At 43.3% G+C, this 26,934-nt stretch overlaps 1 protein-coding gene across 7 annotated transcripts in view; it reads right to left on the minus strand.

The window, feature by feature from the left end:
- The window catches only part of ENOX1 (ecto-NOX disulfide-thiol exchanger 1), a 512,511-nt gene that overhangs the window by 206,209 nt on the left and 279,368 nt on the right, over window positions 1-26,934 (minus strand). The window contains exon 1 of one of the 7 annotated variants that reach the window (XM_032496085.1): window positions 24,664-25,064. The exons of the other annotated variants lie outside the window; for them this stretch is intronic. Within the exon in view, the coding sequence (XP_032351976.1) occupies window positions 24,664-24,721 (58 nt within the window). The 5' untranslated portion in view covers window positions 24,722-25,064. Of the gene's footprint in view, window positions 1-24,663; window positions 25,065-26,934 lie in introns of those variants that run through there. 7 annotated transcript variants of the gene reach the window in all.

The raw sequence follows: 26,934 nt of genomic DNA on the forward strand, positions 1-26,934 counted from the left end.
GGTGCCTGGAGCCTACCAAGTTTTAAGTGGCTGTGTGAGGCACCATCTGGCCCCTTCCTTCCTGCTGTGTGTGAGATAAACAAAGCTCCGTTTCCCCTCAAATTTGCCAAACTCAGTTCAAGATCAAACACCACCCCCAGTTATTTATTCACAGATGATTTACATATTATCAGGGGTGGGGGCGTGCAGAGGAGTGAGCAAAAACTGGCCCTAGAGAACACAGATATGAGAGAAAAACATTGGGCTCATGGTGCTTAAGCTAGTTTCTTGTTAGCTCAGAGTAATCATATTTATTTATGGTTTTACTATTTATGAAAAAAAAAATTATGCTGAATGTGCTTTGTGGGAATTAACCGTATATTGCTATTGCTACCATGGTTTATTATTTTCACAGCAAGATGGCTTAAGCCCAACCCAAACAAGTATTTTAAAAGAATTTCCCACCAGCATTATCACATTTTCCCCTTTCTAGTCTTAATGAAAAAGATCATCTGCTCTTCAAGAACTCTGATGTTCTCATTCTTGCGCATTTCTAAAATTTATGGTTCATTATGAGATGATGTTTATTGTGAAAGGATGACTCAGAAAGTCAGCAGCAGCGAGGGGTTGCTAAGCGGTGCGGGATATGAAGTGACAGCACTTAAGAACCTCCGTGGCCGTCAGCGCCAAATATTCACCTTGGACCGTTAATGCAATCAGGATAACGATTTTTATTACTTACACAATGAAGTAGACGTGCCTTCACATACTTATTCCAACATATCGACCTGACACAATCCCTAGACACAGAGTTTTATTAATAAGGTAAAAATAAAGTAGATAAAACCACGAGACACATAATCAACATAAAACTAAATGCAGCATTATTTCCAGACTCCCCACAGTAAAATCTCCTGATGCTAAACTCTCACTTTAATAGGAGACACCATCTCCATTCAAACACGCATCCCAAAGTCTGGCTACCATCCCTCCCTACCAGCTAATTCAACTGCCCTTTTTTTTTTTTTTTGTAGTGAAATTTGCATGGATGTGCACTGACATGGTTCTTTTCAATCTGGGCATAAACATGAATATACATGAGGTGGATGGAAACTAATGTTCTTATAAGGACCTTTTTATTTGAAAGGCCTTTTTACTGGCACTAATACTTACAACGAGTTAAAAAAAAAAAAAACTAACGTCTAGAAACTAAAAGGAATATGTCGTTCTCTCAGCCCTCCCCCAAAGGCACCTAGTGGGAAAACAGCTTCTTACATAACAGTCCCATATCTTTGATTTCACAAAAACCCACAGCAACCTATGAAATAGATGTTATTAGCACTTTTTTGCAAAGGAAGAAAAGCTAAGGTTCAGAAAATTAAGAACCTGGCTCATTTATCCCAGGTCAAAAAGCTAATGAATGGCAGAGCCCAGGGTTCAGTTTGTCTTAGCCTGGACCTGTGCTGTTATAGATTTGGGGAACTTTTCTTCAACAAAAAAGCCTGACAAGGAGGTCCCTCTTGGTTTGACTGGCTCTAAAGACAGAGTTGTCTGGGGTAAAGGGTTAGTTCCATCCCCCAGGGATGCATTCACTCAACAGATCTTTATTAAATGCTTACTGTTTGTGGGTCACTGTGCTTGAGATCAGGAATAGAATAGCAAACAAGACAGATTCATCTTTAAGGAGTCTGCAAATTAAGAAGCACTAGCAGACGAACGAATATAACAAAACAGACATGGACTCACAAATGCAGAGAACAAAACTAATGGTTACTAGCAGGTAGAATGAAGGGGATTGAGAGGTACAAACTACTAGGTATAAAATGAATAGGATACAAGGATGTGATGAACAGCATAGGGAATGTAGCCAATATTTTATAATAAATTTATATGGAGTATAAGCTACAAAAATATTGAACCACTATGTTGTACACCTGAAATGGATATAATACTTAAGTCCACTATAGCTCAGTTGGGGAAAAAAAAAGCATCAGTGAGACTCGAGTTTGCCCCAGTGTGGCTGACTAGATACTCTTTAAAGTCTGCCTATTATAAGAAAACACAACAACTAGTTTCTGGATATAACTACTTACTAAGGTATTGTTATTCCTGAAGGAAGGAAGGAAAGTCACTAAGATTCCTCCCATTCCCCCAACTCCCCCTTACCCTCCCACCTCCACAAAAAAAAAAAAAACCCAGAAAGACAAGTAGGCTGAAACCAGCAGTTGCTGTGAGCAGTGAGCAAACATGAAGCCGGAGTTGCTTGCAAGAAAAATGCCAGCAGTGACATGGTGCCAGGAGACAGCCTGCCACGGCAAAGTGGAACCAGAGTCTGAGGATCCCAAGGTAATCAGGACCTGGGAGCTTTGTCGTGTCTGCACGGCCCTCACCCCAGCCCCCAGGCAGCCACCTGGACCCCTCTACCTCAGTTATAAAATAAACAGGCAAGGAAAAGCACATCAGCACATCAGCAGAACTCACTGCTGGAAGACAGCTCAAAACCCATGCTCTATGGAGAAGCATTTTTTTTTTTTAATGGAGATACTGGGGATTGAACCCAGGACCTCATGCATGCCAAGCATGTGCTCTATCACTGAGCTATACCCATACCCCAAGAAGCCCATTTCTCTTAATGTCAGAACATGCATGGTGCATTTAGAGAGACGGGAAGGGGGAACACACACACACAAGATGTCTGCCTAGGGCTGACCTGCAGTCTGAGGGTTTTAATGGGTTAGGTTTTACCAGAAGGTCTCACAAATGTCTTAGCCCAGACAGGGCTTAGCTTTGTCCAGAAATGATATGGAGGGTAAACTTGTGGTTTGAGCTGAGAGCTTGGTTTAAGCATCCTCATCGCCAACCAGGGCTGCCCAGAAATGTTATCTTTGTGTAGACAGCTCCCTTTGCAATCTCCAAGTCACCAACCTCCCCACACACTTCTAATGAAATGTAACAGAGAAAAGGACGGCAGGGCCATACAAATGGGACAGCGGGGAGGTAAAGTCAGGTTACTCTTCCTTTTTCCCGTTTCCTCTCCCTTTTTGTGCTAGCACCCTTTCCTGTCCCACTTCCTCTGCTTCACAAGCTCTCTCACAATGCTGGCAGCTGGCTGCAGGGCTGGCCCGGAGTTCATTCCTCCTTTCTGCCTTCTGCCACACACAAGAGCTACAGGGAGTAAGAAGTGGAGGTACCGAGGAGCTGGGTAGAGCCAGGAGTTGAGTGAACAAGAAATCCCAACTTCTAATTCCTCTTGCAAGGGATCAGAGACATACTGGAGGTGCTGGAGGCACAAGGGTCTGTGTTACTGTGTGATGGAAACTTGAATCCAAGTCCCACTGCGTGCTCATCGGAACTGTTACCACGGCACCAGTCACTTTTTCATTTCCGGTGAAGATAAACTTAAACCCTGAGAGCTGATCTGGGAACTTCCCCCTTTCTGCCTCTCTTATAAAAATGAGCATGGCAGTTTGGCAGCACAATTTGCATATCATAGGAGAGCCCCTATCACAAGTCCCCCCAGGCCAGTTCCCTGAGCTTTTCCACTTTATGCCTTCAATCCTCATCTCACAAGTTATTACAGGGGCTAAGGCATAATGCCTTTTGGAGGAACTGAAAGAAATGAAGCATTATGGGCAACACTGTCAGACATCTTGATGGTTAAAATCCACATCCCTTTAGACAGGCTCTTGTAAAGAAATTCTTTGGACTACAAAACAGCAGCAAAATCTCCACCCAGGACAATCTCCTGAACGCATCTTTATCTCAGCTATTCCCCCCCTGAAAAGTACATATTCTGGTCTCTCTTGTTTGTTTTGTTTTGTTTCAACCAGTATTTTGGCTTGATTCATTATTGGTTCACATGACACCAGAACAATAAGTTAGCTGGTGTGAGACTGTGAGTGGCAGGGTTTGGCAAGAGCATCAGTGTTTTGGTCTGTAAACTCCTGTGGTCCAAGAAATCAAACGCAGGAAAGGCTTGTAGTGTCACCTCGATGACTACATCCATCAAATGAAATTCAGAACAATGGCCAACAATGGCAGAGATCTTTTGGATGTGTTATCTGCCATTGGATCACACACTCGGGAACGAAGGAGATGAACAGACCGTTTTAGGAAGAGCAGCAAATTAAAGAGATGATGTGAGTTAATACTGAAATGTGATACAGAATAAAATAGAGGTTATAGTCAGATCCTTCCCATCAGACTTGTATTGAGCTCAAATTGTTCCTCAATTTGCAAGCTCCTTGCTGAGTTCAACTGCAAAAATAAGTTTATACGAGGAGAAAAGGGGATTTCTGAAATACATTAAATGTAATGCAATGGTTGTAAATTTATAGTTAAAATCCAGAAAAGTGTATTTCCTCCCTGCTGTGTGATCACAGTTTTGTTACATGAGGTTACACAGTCTAATTTTATGCTCTCTGCTAGTTTTGTTATATTTGCATATTCTTGACCCAGATTAATGAAAACGTATGACGTATAAATGATACGGGGCTCCACATGGAGACTCATCAAAACATTTAACTGCACAGCATTGCTTGTCTCGTCCGTTGCAGCAAACAGCATGCACAGTGCTAGTGAGTGCACGGAACTTAGGTCTCGCTTATGTGAGCGGGGAGGCGTTAGGACAGAGGAGAGGCCAAGGGATCAGCCTTACTCTTCCGTTTACCAAAATGGAAGTTTCCTCCATTTACTGAAAGCAAAACAAGTGACCAGCGATTAGTTAATACCACATTTAAAGTCGGCTGAGAAGAAGCACTTAATAGCAGTAACTAGACGTTGTGTTAAGAGAAGATGGTTTCTCCCTGTCCGTTTACCTGCTTTGACTCACATTAAATCAAGAAACTGCAGCATATTTGGTGAGAAGGTCTTTCTAGTTCTATTCATAATTTCTTTTCTTTCTCGCCATCCCCCATCTCCGGCTTTTGTGCATCAGAGAACACCTTCATAGTTCGGGGTGTTTTAAAATTCTGATCAGAATTGGCAGCGGGAAAAGAGCCGGGGAAATAATGGAGACTCCAGTACTGATGTGACACATTTATAAACCCTATGAATTTTTAACAAAGAACAATATCCAAAATTAGATTTGAAATGAGGCTTTTCTTTGTAGGCGCTCTTAAGGTAAGTGGAGTGTGAGTGGATTTTGCTTTATATTCAGGAAATGATACCAAGTACAAAAAACATCACGATTTAACAGAAAATAAAAGCAGATTGTTGACTGTGCCCAGATCTTTTTTCTTCTTCTAGATTTTCAGAAGTGTGGCAGTTTTCAAATTGTATTTCCTTTTATTTACATGTCACATATATGCCAAGGACCGCAATGGCAACCCTTTTGTATTATATGGAGAAGTTTTTACTTGTTTGTTTTCAACTGTTAAAGAAAAAAAAAACTTTCAACCTTTGGGGCGGAAGATATTAAGCTTTCCCATTTGCAAACGAAGCCACCTCAAATAAATACTGAAAAAATGTCATCGTGCAGAAGATAAGAGAGTGAGGTGATTACTACTTAATTTACATTTTGAGACTAAAGCTGAACTCTTGTCTACATAAGGCTTAGGTTTCTGGCATCACAGGAACATATATTCCTGTCACCTCTGCCTACAGCCCCCTCCTCCCGGAGCTCCTGGGACGCAGCTTCCTTTTCCCCCAGTCTGCCAAGCGCGATCCTCTGCCAGTGACTCGGCGCTTGTGGTTCCTGCACATCCCTGTGTGACCACCCCGTCCTCGCCCCTGAAGCCTTTCTCTGCTGAAATGGAACCCTCTGCGGAGAGGCCGTCCCGGACCTACCAAAAATAGCAGCTTCGCTTTCCTTCTGCCCTTCTACCAGCTGCATTTTTCTCCATAGGACTTCTCAGCATTTGAGACTGTTATTACGTAATTATTTCTTTGATGGGTTGGTCTTCCGTAAGGGCAGGCTGACCTTTTACAAATTTTTTTAATGTTTTTCCTGTTAAATCACCATCAGCTGAAACAGCATCTGGTACACAGTAGACATGCATCCTCCTTTCCCTCCACACAAATGCACTGAATAAACAGTGAGTGTGTCTCTGTGTCTGTACACCCACACACACGTATATACGTACTGCATTAATTGTGCTGTTTATTTTTTGCATTTCCTGATGCTTTACATCTGGGGCCTTGCTGACACTGGAGGGACTGCCCCTCCCAGGACCAGTCAACTTCTAAACAGAGCCAACCATGGGAGCTTACTCTTCCAAAGCAAACCAACCAATCCAGAGCTCATACCCTCCCCATCGACTCCTTTGTGGGGCTTACACACTAAGCGACTGTCCTCTGGCCCTAATCACCCCAGAGCCAGGTACCAGACAATGAGAGACAGCCCTGTACCTCAGAGCCGGCTGGGGTTATTCAAAATAACCCATCCTGAATCTGCTTACCCCGCTCCACTGGTTCGTTCTCTCAGAAACTACAGTGAGGCCTCTTGCCCACCTTTCCCTGGCTCCTTCTGCATCCTGACTGACCCTGGTGCCTCCCCGTGTGCCCCACCCCTGCAGGGTGTGGCAGGCTCACGCCTCCTAGGAACTGTGAGTAACACACTCTCTCTTCAATGGCGGTCTTCTCCTGACCTCTTGACTTCACCAGATCCGAACAATACTGAAATCTCTATATTTTAAAACACACACATACAAATTTGTTGAATGACTCAATTAAACCAGTGAAGTTCACTGTATCTTCAAGGAAAATGATATATAATCGTCATCAGGAGTTAGGTTTCCTTGGACTCATGATAAATGAAACAACTGTAACATTTTAAAGATCTGTAGGCCACTTGGCCCTCATCTTGGCTGTGAGTTTAATTTACAGGTTGACTGCTTGTGGTTATTATTGTTGGTGTCTGTCTAACCCTCAAGCTTTTCTTGCATCTGGGCACCCCAATGCAAGGGAGCAGCCCTGCTTTCTTCTTTCCGCTACAGACACAAATAATTAACACTAGACACCAAGCACCAATAAATTGACAATAAAACACATACAAGTTTATACTTTTTGAATATAAGGAAATAGGTCCTACCCGTCAACTTCTAAATTACAGCAAGCTCTAAAAGTAATGAGGCCACATTTCTACCCCTGAAGCACTTGGTGAGTTTTTCCAACACATTAGAACACAGTTGTTCTCATTTCATTCCAAGAAAATGTAGTTCATGTTGTTCCACGGCCCACTGGTCAGATGCCTGGATGTTCTGTGTCGAAACACACCTCAGGCAGGGCCGAGCCCGGGCCCGACAGGCATGGCAGCCGTGGAAACTGATCCTGGGAAACTGACCTTGGATTCACCCTCACGGTAAGCTCCGAGGAATGTGCTGGGTGGTTACCCATTACTTGCACTTGGTAAGGAGCAAAGCCTGGGGCTGGAGTCTTCAGCACAGTGGGCACGGGCCAGAAAGATATAAAGACGTCCACAGGAATGGCAAAGGGAGCTTCTGGAATGAACTGGAGGGAGCCCCAACCCTGGCAGTGGCTGTCTGGGGCAGGAGAACCCTCAGTGGGATTTGACAGCCTGGGAGGCCTGACTCTCTAAGGGGGAGCTCCCACGGCGCCTCCGTCTACGCAGCTGTCTGCCTGCACTCACACGCATGCTTCCTGCGCTTCTGTTGCCCAGCTCTTTCCAACCGTGGTCACCCTGCAGACAACCACACGCTCCTTCATAGAAACGCTACCTGACCTGGCTTCAGGTATCAGTCATAGTAACAGAATGATGTTCAGGAAACTTCAGAAGGGTCATAAAACTGTGCTTGTGTGCTCTGAAAACCATCTTTGCAAATAAACACAAGGACGAAGAATTTACAACAGAGGAGTCAGGAGCGCTCTCCCTGGTCCATCGGCTCTCTTCTCCCACCAGTGCTGCACACAGCCTCCCACACGTCCCGGCTGATGGCTGCTCCCCCGTGAGCCCTGCACTTCCCTCTTTTCTCTGCGCATCCTTCTTCCAGGCTTGCGTCCAGGCCCACCTCCTCCGTGAAACCTCACAAGATCAACTCTTTATGAATGCTTGCTCCCTCCAACTCTAGACTTCCTCCAGGGTGGTATGTCTGGGGATTTAGTGTGAGACGTGAAACCATCATTTTAATTTGTAATAGCTATGTTTACTTTAAGCCATGCGAAATTGATGTTTTTGTGGATTGAAAATAATGATCAAAGATTGGCAGTTTCATATAGTTCAGCCTAATATGTATGTACCAGGAGGAAAAAAAAAAGTATTACAAGAAAACCGTATGATTTTGCTGATATTTTTGCTTAGGAAGAGGCTTCAATAGATACTTTGTGGAGTCGTACATAAACAAATAAGTAAATAAACATTCTGATGGTGCAGACATGGCAGAAGTGGTTAAGCTGATTTCCACCATCAAACTGCAGAACAAATACATTTGGACAACCAGTGGTCCTTATGCCTCTCGGGCCATTTAACATGACCTTTTTTTGGTGGTTATTTTCTCAGTGTGTCTGTGTTTTCTCTCCAACTAGTCTCCCAGACATTTAAAGGCAGAGAGCAATGTGAATGATCAGCCTCTTAGCATAGTACCTTATACACAGCAGACAGGCCCATGAGCGGGATTTGTCTGGGTGATTACGATGATGGTATCTCACCAGGAAACACCATTTGTCCTCCTTCTTGTTATTCTAAAGCTGGGAACTGATGGGCCATGCTGTTCTGGCCAGGAAGCCTCAGACCTGGAACAATTTACAACTCAGGGCTCTTAGGAGCGCTGCATGTTAGAAACTGCCAAGAAATGATAAGAGGCAGTGTAGTCTGTTGGACAGAACATGGGCTGGCCATCTGGACTCACTCTATTTAGCTGCATAGCATGCATAGTTCTCCCCAGCTTCCCAGTCCCAGCAGACAAGGCCACAAGCAGGTGGGAGAGAAGAGACCGTGGGAAGTCAGCTCCTCCGATAACATTCTCCTGGAACCTGACCTCTCGGCCCAGCTGCTGAACACTGCAACCAGCATCAGGTTCAGTGAAATACCGTCCTTTAAAAAGTGATGCCTGGGTCTTGTGAAAGGTGTGGGGATAATTACGACTCACATGCTTCAAAACACTAAACTAATGTCGCTCGTACAGCCTAGATACTTCATTTCTCCTTTAAACACATATAAAATACTATGTGCAGCTGGTATTTTGAAAGCCCTTATAACTTAGGCTTTTATTTTAAATATAGTGTTTAAGGAAAAACAAACAAACAAACAACATGCCTAGTAACCAGTCCTTATTGCCATGCACAGCAGCGAATGACATGTCTCCAGCGTAGCCGGGAGGTTCGTCACTAGATGTCACAATCAATAATATTAAAGAAAAAATGTATTGTAGAAATGGGTGATGAGGAGAGAGAAAAGATGTTATTTTCCTCTGGGGTGTCAGGAAAGCACCACAAGGAAGAAATATATGGACTCAGTCCTGAAGGATAAAAAAACACCTCAGTAGGAAGAGAGGGAAAGAAGGCAGGCTAGTCCAAAGGGAATGGTAAACCCTGATGTGAGGAGTCCGGAGTCGGGGAGGCCTCTCTCTTTACCACTTTACATTTAAGTGAAGTTACTCTGATGAAACCGGTCTCCCCATATCTATATAACGACAGGGGTAGTTTTTATTCTCTAAAATGCTGCTTTGAGGAAGATGTCAAGGGATTTAGGCGTACACTTCCAAAATAAAACATTTTCCTAAATAAAGATGCTAGTTTATCAACTAGAAAACTAAAGTGAACTTTTTTTTTTAAATAAAAGGTAGACAGAAACGATGAGGAAAGTCATAACAATATAAACATGCATTTACTCACCAACTCATGCAATCCTAAAATGAGGGTTTTACTGCTCAAAAGTGTGAAAGAGATCATTTTAATAAAGAACATAATGCATATTTTTACAACACAGAAAGTCATCTCAGAATTCATTAACCAAGAGACCCCAAAATACACAAAATATTGGAGATTTTAACAGAGTTTTAAATAAAGTGACTGAGAACAGATTTACAATGGTTGAATTAAACTAGGTTAGGAATGGCAGGAGTCTGTTCCCAAACTTTGAGCACAGGGAAGAACTATGTAATAGCCTTAATACTGACTAGCTTAAAAAAAAAAAGTTAATAACCACATGGAAATGGCTGGACTCTTAGAAGAAAGTTACCCTACCATCCTGAAGTTCATAATAGTGTGGGTAAAGAATATTAATTCTAATCAGATCCATGCCATTGACTTAGGAAAAACATTTTAAAACATTAGCAAAAAGATAAGTATGATATGAATGCAAAGACATCAGCTCTAATATAAAAGAGATTCTGAAAAATAAAATTTTGATCACATAACTATATAGTCATAATCCTAGTGAAAGCAAAGGAGATGCCGCTATAGAGTTCACCATATCTTGACAAGAACTTCCCTGATGAATTCTGATTCTACAAGGATGAGAAGTAAATGGGAGCAATGACACAAAGTAAAGACAACCACAAAAGTGTCAGGAGAATTCCTAGGAGAACATGGGAGAGGCCTGAACCCAGAAGGACTGAGATTGAACATTTTGAAAAAATACCAGAGGAAGCACCTAGAGTATGTTTTAAAATACCTGAATTTTAAAATCCCGTCTGTCCCCTCCCACAAGATTATACTGTATAGCACAGGGAAATATACACAAGATCTTATGGTAGCTCACAGAGAAAAAAATGTGACAATGAATATATGTATGTTCATGTATAACTGAAAAATTGTGCTCGACACTAGAATTTGACATAACATTGTAAAATGATTATAAATTGATAAAAAATGTTAAATAAATAAATACATCTGCATATTTAAAAAAAATAAAATATCTGAAGAGGAGGAACAAGCGAAAACTGAAACATTTGAAGGGAGGGGGGTCATTAACAATAAACAACCAAGACTGCAGAATTGTTCAGGTCTCCTTTTGTGAGTTTCCCTCTGCAAGCAAAATAATCCATACACTCAAACAAAGAATCCACCCACAAATGGGGAAGGTAGAATAAACAGTGCAAACACGCGATGTCAGTCTGAGGTGGTGGTGGGAGTGGGGAGAGGAAAGACATTAGTGTGAGCATCAGATATTCTCTGAACAAGTAGCAAGTGTGAGACTCAGTCCCAGGAGCAGAGTGACCAAGATGGCGGAGCAGGAAGACACTGAGCTCACCTCCTCTCATGGGCACACCGAAATTACAACTATTTACAGAGCAGCTATTGATGAGAAAGACCAGAAGACTAGCAGGAACGATTTTCTATGACTAAAGACATACAGAAGGAATCACAACAAGACAGCTAGTGGGAGGGGAGGTCAGAACCCCTACGCCCAGGTGGGTGACCCACAAACTGGAAGGGAATTACAACTGCACAGCTTCTCCCCAGGGATGAGGGGTCTGAGCTCCACACTGGGCTCCCCAGCCCTGTGGTCCTGCACCGGGAAGACAAGTCCCCAGAGTGTTTGGCTTTGAAGGCTAGCAGGGCTTACTGTCGGGAGAGCCAGAGGGCTGTAGGAAACAGAGACGCCACTCTTAAAGGGCACACACAAGCTCACAAGCTCCAGGACCCAGGGCAGGAGCAGTAATTTGACAGGAGCCTGGGTCAGACACACCTGCTGATCTTGGAGAGAGTCCCAGAGGCAGGAGGCGATTAGAGCTCACCCTGGGGAAACAGACTCCGGCAGCAGCCGTTTTGGGGAGCTCATTTTACCACGCGGACACTGGGGCTGACAAGTACCGTCTAGAATCCTCCCTCTAGCCTATTGGCCTCAGGACCCAACCCCGCCACCTCCCAACAGCTTGGAGGCACTAGTAGTGGAATGTCTTGGGCCAAGCAGCAGCTGGGAAGCGACACAGCCCCACTCACCAGCAGACAGGCTGCTTTGAGACCCTCTGAGCCCACAGCTACCCCGGAACCCAGCCCTATCTGCCAGAGGGCTGGGGACCTGGCCCTGCTCACCAGTGCACTAGCCCCAGTAACACCAAGGCCCTGCAGCCATAGACCTCGAGACCCAGCTCCACTGGGGGGCCAACAATAGCCCAGGGACCAGCCTCAATCACCACTGGGCAGGCACCAGCCCCAGGAAGCCTTGGACCCCAGCCCCACCCACCAGCAGGCCGACACCAGTTCCAGGACATCGTGGACCCCTCAGCCAGCCACCCTGAGATCCAGTCCCACATACCAGCAAGTCGACACTAGCTATGGGATACCCCAGACTCTGCAGCCAGCTGTGCCAGAAACTGATCCCACCCCCCCAGCAGGCTGAGACTAGATCTGGGATCCCTGGTCCTACAACCACCCACCCCAGAACTGGGCTATGTCAACCAGTGGGCCAGCAGCCTCCACACAAGGCGGGGCCTGGCAACCAACACGACCAGGGCCCAGCCTGCCAGACTGCCCACTGTAGTCAGCCCACCCCAACAGAAGGACCCAGGAAGCCCACATAGGAAACATCCCTAAAGCATCCAGATAGCTCTGGGGACAGAGGGTATTGCACTGCCAGGAGGCACGGAATCTCTCCTACAAAAGGCCACTTCTCCAAGGTTGGGAAACATAACCAACCTACGAAACACATTGAAATAAAACCCATAAATCCAGCAAAATGAGGTGACAGAGAAATACCTTCTAAACAAAGGAACAAGATAACATCGGAGAAGAAGAGCCAAGTCAAGTGGACATAGGCAATCTACCCAACAAAGAGTTCAAGGTAATCATCACAAAGACGTCCAAAGAACTCAGGAGAAGACTGGATGGACAGAGTGAGAAGTTAGAAGCTTTTAACACAGAGTTAAAAAAATACAAAGAAGAACCAGAGATGACGAATATAACAATTGAAATAAAAAATAGAAGGAATCAGCAGTTGACTGGATGGCACAGAGGAATGGATCAGCGAGCTGGAAGACAGAGTAGGAGAAATCACTGATACTGAACAGAAAAAAGAAAAAGGGATAAAAAGAAATGAGGACAGTTCAAGAGGCCTTTGGGACAACATCAAGTGTACTGACATTCACATTCTGGGGGTTCCAGAGGAGAAGAGAGAGAGAAAGGGGCAGAGAACATATTTAAAGACATAATAGCTGCAAGGTTCCCTAACCTGGGAAAGGAAACAGACATCTAGGTCCAGGAAGCACAGAGTCCCAAACAGGATCAACCCGAAGAGGACCACACCAAGACACATTGTAACTAAAATGACAAAAATTTAAGGTAAAGAAGGAATAGTAAAAGCATCAAGAGTAAAGCAACTAGTTACATAAAGAGAACTCCCTTACGGCTACCAGCTGACTTTTCAGCAGAAATTCTGGAAGGAGAGGCATGGTATATTTAAAACAATGAAAGGGAAAAATCTACCACCAAGAATATTCCACCTGGCAAGGCTTTCATTCATATTTGATGGAGAGAGAGAGATCAAAAGTTGTACTAGACAAGTAGTAGCTTAAAGAGTTCAGCACCACCAAACCAGCTTTATAAGAAATGTTAAAGGGACTTCTCTCAGTGAGAAAGAAAAGGCCACAACTAGAAACATGAAAACCATAAAAGGAAACAAAATCTCATTGGTAAAGGCAAATATACAGTAAAGGTGGGAAGTGAACCACGTATAAAGCGGGTAGGAAGGTTAAAAGACAAAAGTAGCAAAATTATCTATATCCACAGCAAGTAGTTCAGGGACACACAAAACAGAAAGATGCAAAATACACCAACAACAGTGAACGTGAGGAGTAAAAATGCAGCGCTGTTAAAATGCATTTGAACTTGAGAGAGACCAGCACCTCAATCCTGAAACCAATGTGATACGACACTAGGTTAAAGGCTACCCACTTTACTCTCTAGAAAATCTGAGTTTGTGGCAAATTTATCAGGATTAGGTCATTTGAACTAGAGAATAGTGAGTGCAACTTTGAAACTGCCCATAACGACTATTGGAGTCGATGTCAGCTTTCAAATGACAAGTTACTAGCCTTGTGACTAGGGGTGAAAAATAAAGAATGAGAGTGATTTCACATATTAGAAGGAAAGCAGATGTAGAAAATGGACTAGATTAATTAAGGAATACACCAAAGAATAAAATTAGGACCAGTGGGAAGGGATAGGTGAACTGGCTTCAGATTCATTCATTCTTTTCCCCACTCACTCAGCGAATATTTAGTTAATTAACTCCCATTGGGTGTAGCACCATTTTCAGTTCTAAGCAAATGAAAACTCACTCCAAAGAAGGCTGGCCCAGAGAGATAGGTCAGTATATAGGTATGCCTGGAGATAAATGGGTATAGTAATTAAAACACGGGTTAATGTAAGGAACAGAGAGAACCAATCCACTCTGCCAGTGGAAGTGATTTTAGATTTTTCTTGAAGCATGAATGAAGGTGAAAATTGGAGGGGTATTAAAAAGGAATAAAAAGTGTTTCTGGCATTGACAACACTATAAGCAAAGACACATAAGTGAGAAGTCCATGATGTGGTATAGAAATGAGTATTTTTGTTCGCCTGGGGCTTACAGGGCAAATGGTGAAGTGGTGGGGAATAATGCTGAAAATATAGATGGCAGCCCAGCTAAGGAGTTTGATCTCCACAGGCAGTGGGGACCAGAGTGTTTTACATTGGGAACGACAGGAGCAAATTTGTAATTTAAGATCCTTCTTAGAGTAAAGTAAGGCTCAGCTCACAGGGAGAGAAGCCTGGGGAGGGTTCATCTCTTCCAAAGCAATTGCTAGAGACCAGTCAAGATGGGACGATGGCAGTGGAGACGGAGAGAGGGAACAGATTTGAGAGATATTTCCAGATAGAAAGATAGGATTTGAGGAGCAACTGAAATCCATAGGTGATGGTGCAAGAAGGTCCTATTCAATAACTGTTCCCAGGTTTCTGGCTCAGGGGATTGGTGGATAAAAGTAGGGGATTTCCAAGGCATGAGAAGAGTTAAAGTGTCAGTTTAGTTTGGAAGGAGGAAAATGTGAGCTTTCTACAGAGCAATCAAATGCTCCCATTACTGAACTTATGTAATATACAAAAGCATGTTTGTCCCCAGGCAGACACATGCTTCTCTCAGGAGCCGCAGAGCTAGCCTTTGTGCCTGGCACTCCACGCAGTGGTCCTCAGCCTTTGATGGACACTGGGGAGGAATCACGTGGGGAGGTTTTTACAAACACATATGCTGGTCTCCACCCTCAGATTTTTTTTTAAACCTTCAGTGGATCTGATATGAGATTCTGGCATTTTTAAAAATAGCTCCAAAATAGATTCTGATGTGCATCAAGATTTGACAGCCACCGTAACATCCAGCCAATAAATAACACATTAATTAGTTAAAAGAAAAAAGAAGAAGGAGAGAAGGCTTCCTGAAGTTTATGCGGCAGCAGCTGGTTGACCTTCTATTCTCAACGGTATAGTATTGGCTGGGAAGATGCAAGACGCAAGATGACCTTTAAGATCTTCCAGTCTTAAGGGTTCATGAATGTGATGTTATGAAATCCCTGGCTTTGACCCTTGAAGATAGAGCACTAGCTGAATAATCACTGGCCTGACTCAAAGAATCTTTTCTTACATCTTTTACATTATTAATGACCATCCTCTCTTACAGCAACCTGTTCTTTAACCTCACAATATTCTGTGTTTTTGTAGAGATACACTTCTCTCCATTTGCTTCTCCCTCAAGGCCTGTCTCTTCTACGAGACTGAAGTTCTTTACAAACAGGCTGGGATTCTGTTTCTTTGGTTGTTGTGTAACCAGCACCCACCTAGCAAAGCACAGGTACTTAGTGAATAGGTGAGCAGTGAGCCAGATTTTTTTGTGTGTGAAAATGTTTAAGCCACATTGCATTACTTTCAGTATGCCTATGGATCTGTCCATGAGGGTCTTACAGACTCAGGAAACAGTTTCCAAAGTGTTAAAAAAAACACACATACAGCTGCAGACAAGATATTTTTAGATTCTTCCTCAAGAAAACACTTCGGCTCCAAGAACTTCGATGTCCTATAAGATAGCTCCTTATGTAAAATAAATCAAACGTCAGTATAGGGAATAAATATCTAAAAGGGCGAACCAGGCACAGGTGTTTAACCTGAAAAATATAATTTAAGCCCCGGTTCTGTTGCTTATCTGGATCTAAGAAGTTGTACCCTACAAGCCAGATGAACCTGTGGCTTTCATATCATTTATATGTTAATGATCAGGTTTAACGATTAGGTACAAAATAAAGAAATGAATGAAAGGCTGAACTAATGGGAAACTCAAAGTTCATATCAGCAGAGTAATTCAAGAAGTAGAAACGGGTGGCTCATTTGAGGAGCCAAAATGTTACAAATCTCTATACGAATTGTGGTCAATATGCTTTTATATGTTTGAACAGTTAAACATTTGCTGACAGTACTTACTTATGCTGTTTAACTAACTCACGACATTTTAAAATATTTTACAGTCCTGAGAGGGAATGTGAGTTGTTTTTTCTAAACACAAAAATGATCAAAATCAGAATTCTAGTTTACCTAAAATTTGCCACTTCCTTATTTCTCACCTCATCCGAGTCTCACAACTTTACAGATCAGGAAACGAACCATCAGAGTAACCTCACATGGAGGTTACTAAAACTGGAATACTGTGAGAAGTGTTAATTATAATAAAAAAATCACTGAAGCATCATGTTAATCCAGGTGAAAAGTATATTATATTTACAAAACCATGTTTTTATTAAAATGGTAAACATAAACTTCAATTATCAGAATGACAGAAGAATACTAGATTCTAATTGACGATACAATTTGGGTTACCAAGGAGAAAGTCATGTTGTTTCAACTGACGTTATCAAAAAGATGTTAAGAGTAGTGGTAAGATACATTGACATCTTGCGGCCTTTGGTAGTGGGGCCACTGAGAAGGATGTTATCATTATCACCTCTGTGGTATCCTGGACAAAACTGTTGTATAACCTCAATTTAATCATGAAAGGATATCAGACAAAAATCACATCAAAGACATCTTGCAGACAACTAACCAGTACTCTTCCAAGACACCACGACTATGAAAGACAAAGAAAGAATACAGAACTGACTTGTTGATTTTCCATATTTCTGATGTATTCAGATCATCACTCTAAAGTCCGGACATAGTACTGGATATATAAATGTAGGTTTAAGACATTGGAATAATTCCAGATCACATCCAGGGTATTAGCTAAATTCTAGGATGCAGACTTGTTTTTATGTTATTTGCAGTTTTCCCCGAACAGCTATAATCAAAAAAGGATCCTCTATTAACTAGAGATATCAGTTAACTGATTGAAAATTACGCTCAGCTAAATTTACATAAGTCATTTCTTACAAAGGCTGTGTGTCTTTCTGAATCAGTATCTCAGATCAGAGTATTAGAATTATGACGGCTATTTTCATTGTCCAAACAGGAAAGCAGGCACACAAGAAAAGTAGAACAAAAAGAGAGAGGGGGAAATTGAAGCAAGGAGGAAGGAAACACTATTCCTTTAAAGCACATTCATTAACCTGGGACTACTAGATACCCCAGGCTAGAAGTGAGCAGCTTGCTTCTAAACAGATTTTAATTTTTAATCTGGTGGAATAGGTCAGGTGCCACTCTCCCACCTGGAGGCCCGTCCCAGGACCTACCTGCCCCAAGGCAGTACTGAGGGTCCGCTAGTAATGGTCACCGTTGGGTAAATGCAACCTCCAGGCAGCCACGTGGCTCTACGTGTTCTGACCCCCAAGGACCAGTACTAAAAGCTGGATGAGATTTCACAACAAGGTGGGGTTTTTGTCCTTAGATATTTTTTAGGGATAAGAAAAGACACAGCCAATAAAAACATTTTTTAAAGTGAGGTAGAAATAACTAAGATCCTAAAAAAATCAAGATCAGCTTTACTACTTAAGTAAAATTGGGTGGGGGCATGTATGTTGGTCCAAATGTGATGCTCGTGAGACAAATGCTGAGACATGAGCAAGATCTGGGAAATCAAAACGCCTTAAATGCAGGGAGAACTGAATGGAGCAGGCCCCAGAGCTTCCACACGTGAAGCTAAAACAATCAAAGAAGAACCGAGAGTGACTGATGCCCAAGCTCTTTGCAGACCTAAGATCAGCTGGCTACTAGCACAGGCAGGCCTCAGCTGTCCATGAAAATGAGAGCACATTTTAAAAGCTGCGTTTTAATTTTAGAGGTACTCAACATTTCCAGTATTGTTTACTGGAAAAGGCCAACACCCGCGTGTTTTATTTATGCGAGGCAGAACCTCAGTCTAAAAGCACTCGGTTTTCCACATGGCATTCGCTGAGAATGTGTTCGAAGCATAGTTCCGGGGCCAAGAATATTGTTTTCTTCAGACTCAGTGCATGCATTATTAAAGGCCTTCTGCTGTGCCCTCGACCGGGAGATGGCAGAAGAGAAAGCAGTGGCCCCGCATTCTGAATGCAGAGGGCCGACGCCCAGTCATTCACTACAAACTCGAACAGCAATAACCCCAGACTCACACTAAGCCACGCCTCTCTTTAGTTCCCTCTAGAGAAAAGGAATATGGAAATATTTAAATAAAACTCATATAAAAGTTCAGTTCCAAGTACAACATCTTGGGTTTTTTGGACGGTAAGTATTTCTCTGAGCCTGGTGCCTGGCGTCCCCTTTCCACATTCCAGGGCTGCGTAGACATTCACACCAGCCCCCAGTTCCACCAGCAAAGCCAGAGAACTATATACTGACTCCTTCCAACAAGATTTGTGTTAAGATCATTAAATGCCCAAAGTAATTTTTTTATTAGCTGAACCAGAAATAATACATAATATACATACCAATTTTGTGACAGCGAGAAGAGTTACTCATGTTAGTGAGCCAAGAATATCTGTGGTATAAATTAAAAATCTTCGGATTAAGTCCAGTGTTTTAAATAGACTATGGAAAAGCGTGAGGCTAATGCCAGGTGAATTTTGACTGGAATACAGGAGAGCCTTTGTCATTCTAGGAAAAGTACTTCTTCACAATAGGCAAGTTCTCAGGTAAGTCCAGAAATTATTCCTTTTACTTGGAAAGTTATCTTCTTTCACTTGGGAAAATGCTTTCTTTAAACTGCTCCCTTATTGCATTTTAATAAATAATTTGATTTATAGACATTAGATACACCCACATTTCTAGTGTAACATCTTTTGCATAAAGCAAAGCGCATCTGTGACAAAAATGTCCATCCTACTTAGATATGGGGAACAAATAGCTGACCAGCATCCCCATGTGCATGGGAACACGTGCCTCATTTTATATAACACTTGCCCCTTAAAAATAAGAATATAAAATGCTTTCTTCAGAAAATTTCAGAAGAGTATGGTTTTTACATTACACCTCTACTTGATACACTTTCCAATACTTCAGAACCCTTATATTAAGAACTGGTGCTGACATAATTTGAATTGACCCCATGAGTACGTACAGAAGTGCCAGTGCATCTCAGCCACTATGCTCTGAGCAGGTGACGCAAGATGAGTCAGGCACCGTCTGCTGGTCCTGCCTACGAGGAGCCCACGACAGGGCTGGCAGGAGAGACACGTGTACCTGGTTGTAACGTCCTGGGATTATATCCTGGTGGTGTGAATCGCATGCTCTGGCAGAGCAGAGTAAAGAGTGAGGACTTCGGGAGGGGATGTGGGAGTCGGAAGGGTAGGGACTCAGCAGAGGAGGTGACATCTGAGTTGCGTCGTAAAGGTTTAGCACAGGCACTGGAGAGCATTCCAAGCCAGGGAAAATCAAACCAGCCCGCCCACGCCAAGTGTTTATAGTCAGACTTTTGAAAGTATTTTCCTTCAACGAGACTTCAGTTTGCAAAGACTCACATAAAATAATGATCGCAAATTAGATGGTTTCCTTCGCACTAGCCTGCCCTTCTGCCAAACTCCCTAGAACAGTTAGGAAGTACAAGTAACAAGAAGAGGACTGAAAGTACCTTGGTAGGGACAGAGAAAATGAGGATGCTTCCCTCACTGAAGTCATGGTCGGAATCAGCGCTGCTGGCCTGTGAGTGAGAAGCGCTGGCACTGAAACCACGAGATTCACGCTGCAACAACCACGCCTTTCGGTCTGCTTGCAACACAGATGAAATCAATCTCTTTAAGAAAGAGGGTCTGCTATGAAAAAGTCTGTAAAGCCCTATCACCCACAGGGTGTGTAAGAATTTTGCTCTGTGTTGGGTCCTTTTAGCCAGAAGGGAGGAGAGACAGCGAGGAGAGACTGATCATTTTCTCCCAGCCACCTAATCGCACTGGTATCCTGAATGGAGATGAAGGCTGTGCTGCAGACTTTGTGATTTGCACTGTGTTCCTCTTCTGCTACAGAGGGAAAAGTAAGGGGGGAGCAGGGTCCCCGGGGTAGACATGGATGGAGGAAAAGAGTTCTGGGAAGTCTCCACCTTCATTCAGGTTCTAATACTCAAATGAAGATGATGCTAAGAGGCTGAGAGACCAAGAGGACAAGACTTTGATGGGTTTTCACAGTGCCCAGAAGCTAATGAAACTGGGGTTAAAAACCTAAGGGGAATTTAAGCTAGCTGGGACCTAAATATAATACGTTGCATCTTGCTTATTCACATTTTATGAAATGAAGTACCGGTATTTTCATACTGGTATTTTTTCAAAGTGGTGTGCCTGCGTGTGTAAGTGTATGTGTGTGTGTGTGCCTGTGTGTGTAAGAGAACGAGGTTTGGTTACCGGGGGAAAGGGGGTGGGAAGGGATAAATTGGGAGTTCGAGATTTGCAGACACTAACTCCTATATTTAAAATAGATAAACAGCACGTTTATACTGTAGAGCATAGGGAACTATATTCAATATCTTGTAGTAACATCTAATAAAAAAGAATATGAAAATGAATATATGTATGTATATGTATGACTGAACTATTATGCTGTACACCAGAAACTGACACAACATTGTAAACTGACTATACTTCAATCAAATAAATAAATAAACAAACCAAGTGTCTGGATTGCGTTCACTGTTTACTTTTCTTTGAGCCATCGACCAGTAGAGCCAAGTTGTAGGAAGATGTGCCTTGGAGATTGAACCCTCTTACTATTCCCCACGTAGAAGGAGGCAGCTTCAGAAAGCTGAGGGTTTGGCTCCCTAGATCCAGGTGCCATGCCCTCCTGTCCATGGGGGGGCTATGGGGCTGCCTGGGGCTCATGAGTCTTGGGTTCTGGCTTCTAGTTCTGGGTCTCAGGTGGAAATGAAAAGCCAGAGTTCGGGCTGCACGCTTTACATGGCTGTTCTCTCCCACTGTTCTCTGATTCCATCGCACAGTGTGATGTTCTGAAGAAATGTTTCATCCTTCCGGGTTTCACAGATTCATATTTTAGAGCCACTGTAATAATAACAATGCCCCATCTAGTGTCAAAACAGGGAATACTGGCTCAGGAGTGCCGTGAGGACTGGCTCTGTGGCCCTTCACTGCCTCAGGGCTCAGAATGGAGGTCTGCATAAATGCTGCTGGGGGGGTCTTTGTCATATCCCACCTGGCCAACTTGGTGGCGTGAGACAAGTTTAAAAAGCTTTTTAGGAAGCTATTTTACAGCTTCCATGTGTGATGTACAACACTAGCACAATAGGGCTTTTATTAAGGTCTTACAGGATAATCTTTCCCACTCTCTGTACCGGCAGCATCATCACCAACATAAAAGAGCCTCTGGGGGATGGAGATGGGCAGGCAGTGCCTACCCGAGGGGAGATCAGGAGAGATTCTGGGTGCCGCAAGCAAGTCAGCCCAATTCTGGCATCTTGAAGACTCACCTGGGAGTTTGCCAGGATTTTAATCTGCCTTCCCCTTTCCACTTCCTTCTTTCTGAACGCTCCCACAAGGAACTGCCTCTGACCAGCTAACGGCTAACCTCACACTCACCCAACTCCCTGGGTTCCGTACAGCGTTGCCCAATCCTTGCTAAATGCCACCCCCCAGGAAAGAAACCAAGGGAGGGAACAACATAAGGACTGAGACAGGGCGTCTACCAGTTAGACAAACGACCCTCCTCCTCGGGTGTTTGACTCTCCTGTGTGTTTCTGTTGTTGTCTCTATTAAGCAATTTAACTTTCATACCGCCATGTAAGAACCACTTCATTTTGGAACCTGCCTCCCTCTGGGAACACAGGTCAGCTCAGTGGAGTACTTATGGGGTGTCTGTCTGCTGCAGGCCAGACACTGTCTTAATAATGTCTGGGCTGAGAGAATGCAAGACTCAGAAATTCTGTGTCATGCTGCCCGGCCTGCTTTCAGCCTGGGACCTAGGTAACTGGAGGCATATTTTACTTCCCATGACCAAGTTCAGTGGAAGACATTTTCTCCCTGTTTATTACCCTTACACCTCGTTCCCGTGATGGCTGAAGCCCGCCCCAGCAGTGGCTGATCTTTTGGAATGCTCACATCCTGGATGAAATGACGGCTCCAGCCACTCACCCGCTCAGATCTCTTCTAACTGGCTGCCTCCACTAGTCAAACTTCTGCTCAGTCACTTGGAATTCTACCCTTTCCTAGCCAAATGTGACTTCGGCCCAGCCCTCAGCATTGGCTTGCCAGTTTAATGTGCCTCTCCTGGGATCCACATTCCAAAATCAGCTTCATTCCAACTGGCCCAGACCGTCCTGAATTTCCTCATCGCCCAACCCCACATTCCTGCCCCATGACCTTCGTGTCCATCCTGAGGGCAACGCACCCTCTGAAAGAGTTCAGAGTGATGGTCTCGGCTCAGTTCTGTTGATCTCGGTCCGGGTCTGGCAACTGTGGTACTCTGGAGTACAACTGTTACCTAGTACCCAGCAACTGAGGCAGCTCCCACAGAAACTCCCAAGGGAGATTTGCCTTAGAGGGCCGCCAGAACAACAGCAGTCTCCGACAATCACTGAGGAAAGGAAACACCTGGAGGTTTTATTGAGCACCTAGAATAGTGCCTGGTACATGATGGGACTCAAATATTTTGACAAACTATGCAAAGATATCTTTCAGATAACAAATTGCAAATGCTCAGAGTTATGCACGGATACCGTAACTCAGGACAGAGAGTCTGGGTTTGTATCTGCACCCCCAGTGCCTGGCGTCCAGTACAACTGATGCCTATTTGTTGAATTAAGATGATTTTGTTGAGAAAAGTATGTCAAAGGCATTTTCGGAGGTTATGTAATTTCCTAGGAATCTGGATGAGGCAGGGCTTTTGAAGATGCCCCAAAACATAACCATCAGATCGCCTGGAGCCCTGAATCTGCATGCTACGGTGTTCCTGAGGCACTGGGGTCCGTGCGTCTACCTGGTGGGCAGGGAGCCCTGCAGGACAGTCGGGACCTAATGTGCATTCCCCTCCTGCTGGGGTCCGTGGCACCCTCAGATTTGACCTGGGATGCGGGAGGTTCCTCTGGACACATCTATTTACTCACAAGCTAAAACAGGAATCTGGGTTTGGCCAAGCATCTCCAACCTGAAACACATCTGAGGATGAAAAACAGTCAGCTACAGACCTGCTAATGGAGTCCGACAGAGCTGCCAAAACAGCTGGATGTCAATGAACATGTCAATGTCATGATTTTAGTATGCCCTTCACTAAAGGCTACTAGTTTAGAGCATTTATGTATTTATCTTTCATAGCTGAAGCTCTCCATAAATGTGGGGAACACTATACTTAGGCCAATCAAGGGTGCATGATTTCCAAAGTACATTAAAATGCGTTAGTGCTCATTTCACATACAACATAAAGCATCCATTTTTAAAATGCTCACAGCAATCGATGCCTTTAATTGCGCAGAAAAGCACACACAGGTGTAGAAATGTTCAGTCCTCGCCAGGGTTCCTGATAAGTCATCTTCAGAGATAAATCTCCACAACGGATGTTTCAATTAAGACAGTGATATTTATTGAAAGGTGAGCCATAAATGTATAGGCACTTGAAACATTATTGAACGGAAGTAATTTATGCTGCAGCTGGGCACTGCATTTCAGCCCTGCTTTGATTTTATCAGCATTTGTCAATTAATCAACATGAACCTTGTAAAACATGTACTCTTATTAGTGAAAACAAGCAACGGCTTGCAGACTCTGAAGGAAAGGTCGCTTAATAATTTGCTAATTGTGCAAAGATGGATTTCACTTTTTTTTTTAAAAGGTAAACTCTCCTTACCACTCTACATAAAAGAGAGCTTTATTTAAGCTTAGCCTTGATAACTGAAATACGGTCAGTGGTTGATTTTTTTTTTTTTTTTTACTGGTATTAAATAGCAGAAAAAGATTAAGATGGAAAGAAATCAATTCAGCTTCAGGTTTTTCAAACTTATTTTAAGAAGTTTTTTATTGCCACCTATGACATTTCAGGGTTGCCCACCTTGAGGCTATGGCTATAAACAAATCAATTATATTTTCTTGGCAGACAAATGAAGAGGAAAAAGACAAAGTAGCAGAAATGGGAAACGAAGAAGCACAAAAGAGCTGTGCAGGGGCAATGTTCTGTTGCTTTTCTTTTTGTTTTTTCATTTGCCTCAATTCGTCCTCCATTCTGCTAGATGAGACGTCAGCTCCCGACTTCTGACTGCCAGTTCATTTCAAGCTCAGTGAGTAAGAAAGAAGCAGAATCTAGCTCTCCCCGGGGGGAAGCCGGGCATTAGCACACTTGCCACCTCTCCAGGCCACCAAGAAAGCGCTCTACCTTCCAGGCACAGTGTTACCACCACCCAGAGCTCAGGGAAGTTTAAAATGGGTAACATACCTCGGACAGCAATTTCTACACTGGGGTCTGCAGGGCTGAATCGAGAAATCCGCACCATCTTAGAAGTATAAGTGAAACTTAAGATGAGATAGCATGCCTCGAGGCATTTGTAGGAGTAAGAATTTTGCACGGAGTTTACAGAGACCACGTTCCTTGAATAGAGATGGGTCTTGGCAGATGGTCTGGGCAAAGTGCTTGGCTGCAGGCTCCTTTTATATGAGTTACGAGGCCCGGGTTGCTCTCTGCCTGCTCAAACTGGCTGATCAATCCATTCCATTCCATTCTGTTACTCCGTTCTAAATACGGCATTATTTCAGGCACATTTCCCTAAGCAGATGCAAGCACCCTTTTCCTGTGTGAGACTCCCTTGGGCAAATTAGGGTTCTTGGAAAAGGGTCAAGGAGCAATCAAACAAAATACCTACTGAGAAACAAGCATGTGGTTTCCAGGGACGTCATTCGTACAGGCCACAAGTCAAATTTTAGACACAGCTTGGGCAGGAGTGTTGAGTCTGATAGGACCAGCTCTGGGAAGCAAAATCCTGATACCTGCAGCCAAAGATTCTTTTTGTGGTCATGACAGGTAAGTTTTTTTCCTCCAGCTTCATCAAAGTATAATTGACAAACAAAATTGTATAAGGTATGTATAAACAGGATTTGATATACATGGGATGAAATAAAAATTCATATTTTAAGGCAAGACAAGACCAATTTCAAAACAAACATTTTTCCTTTGCCCGCTTGGGCCTCCTCCCTCCCCTCTGTATGTTGCATCAGGCGTCTGCTTTATGCATTGACCAGACCTCCCCAATAGCAGAAATGCCAGCTCCACCATAAAGATCGATTTTCCTTTCTTCTGGCATCAGCCATGTAACTCCTTAGAAGACAGCATTCCTTTCTCAGTCCTACAAGCGGTCACAATGACCCACCACTCACGTGTATGTACAGACATCTCTGGTGAACTTTATGGACAATGTCAATATGTCATTTCCCTTAAAGACACAGATTGGTGCAGAACAGATTGGTCAGACGACTGGGGAGATACTGGGCCACACCTAGTGGGTGTTCTCACTTAAATACTTACTTGTAACCTCTTTAATGCTACTAACCTTATTCCTTGTATTTCTGCCTGTTTTACCAGATTATGAGTTTCTTGCATGACCAAATGTATGACTGAGCTTCCAACAGCAAAAAAAAACTGATGTCCTGAAACAACTGACCAAACATACAGTTCTGTAAGATCGATGATTGCAATAGTGTCACTCTGGATATGGGAAGAAACAACAAGGGGGAACCGTGTCCGAGACCATGACAGAGCCTCAGATCCCTTACGTACAAAACTGGGCTTTCAGCTTCTGCTAACAGGGCCTAATTCAGCAGCAGCACTTTGAGAGGCCTAGCAATGAAATGCTTGCCCCACCTGGGAATGCACATTCCTAGCACAGCGGGACAAACTGGTCATGGAATGCCTCCAGAACCTTGGTCGAAATTAAGACCGAAAAGGAGGGGACTGTAAAATAAAGAAGGCTGCTCACCATCCAGTTCTACCAGACTCGTGTCATTAACTCCTGCAGATGCTGACCTACAACACACCCTGAAAGGGATTCAGGGCAAAGATCAGGATGAGGGAGGTACTTTGTGTTCTAGGAAAACTGGCAGGACAGACCCCTCAGATAGTGAGATATTTTCAGGAGAGTTTTATGAACTCAGATTCTTGCATCTTCCCATACTTAGAAAAGCACTAAAATCATTAACCATGTTCCTTGCAAATAGCAGTGAACGTCTACCAAGATGTGTGCTTGACTGCAGTACCCTCTTCTCCAAAATCACGTATCTGCTGCCCCTCCCCCCGACCTCTGCAGGATGGTTCTCAGAGCTCCCTGAGAGACTGTCTCTCGAGTTACAATCCTCAGGGTGGCTTGAATAAAATTTCCATTTCTTTCTTTCTTTGACTATTGCTCAATTTTTTTCATCAACACACACACATACATAGTGAAATGATGACCGCGATAAAGTTAGTTATCATGTCCATCACCCCACATTACTCGTGTGTGTGTGTGTGTGTGTGTGGTAAGGGTTTAATTTTTTTATGGAAGCAAAATTGATAGTCATATGATAATGGAAAACTTCCTTGTCCAACATTTCTAATTAAAAGCTGCTAATCAAATCCTAATTTCTTAATAAAATCATATTTAAAAAAATTATAAGGGGAAAGTTACCATAAAATTACTATCTTCAGTTCTCATCGTCCTATATCTAACAAATGTGGAAT

This window comes from Camelus ferus, chromosome 14 (assembly GCF_009834535.1).
Source record: "Camelus ferus isolate YT-003-E chromosome 14, BCGSAC_Cfer_1.0, whole genome shotgun sequence".
Lineage (NCBI taxonomy): Eukaryota > Metazoa > Chordata > Mammalia > Artiodactyla > Camelidae > Camelus > Camelus ferus.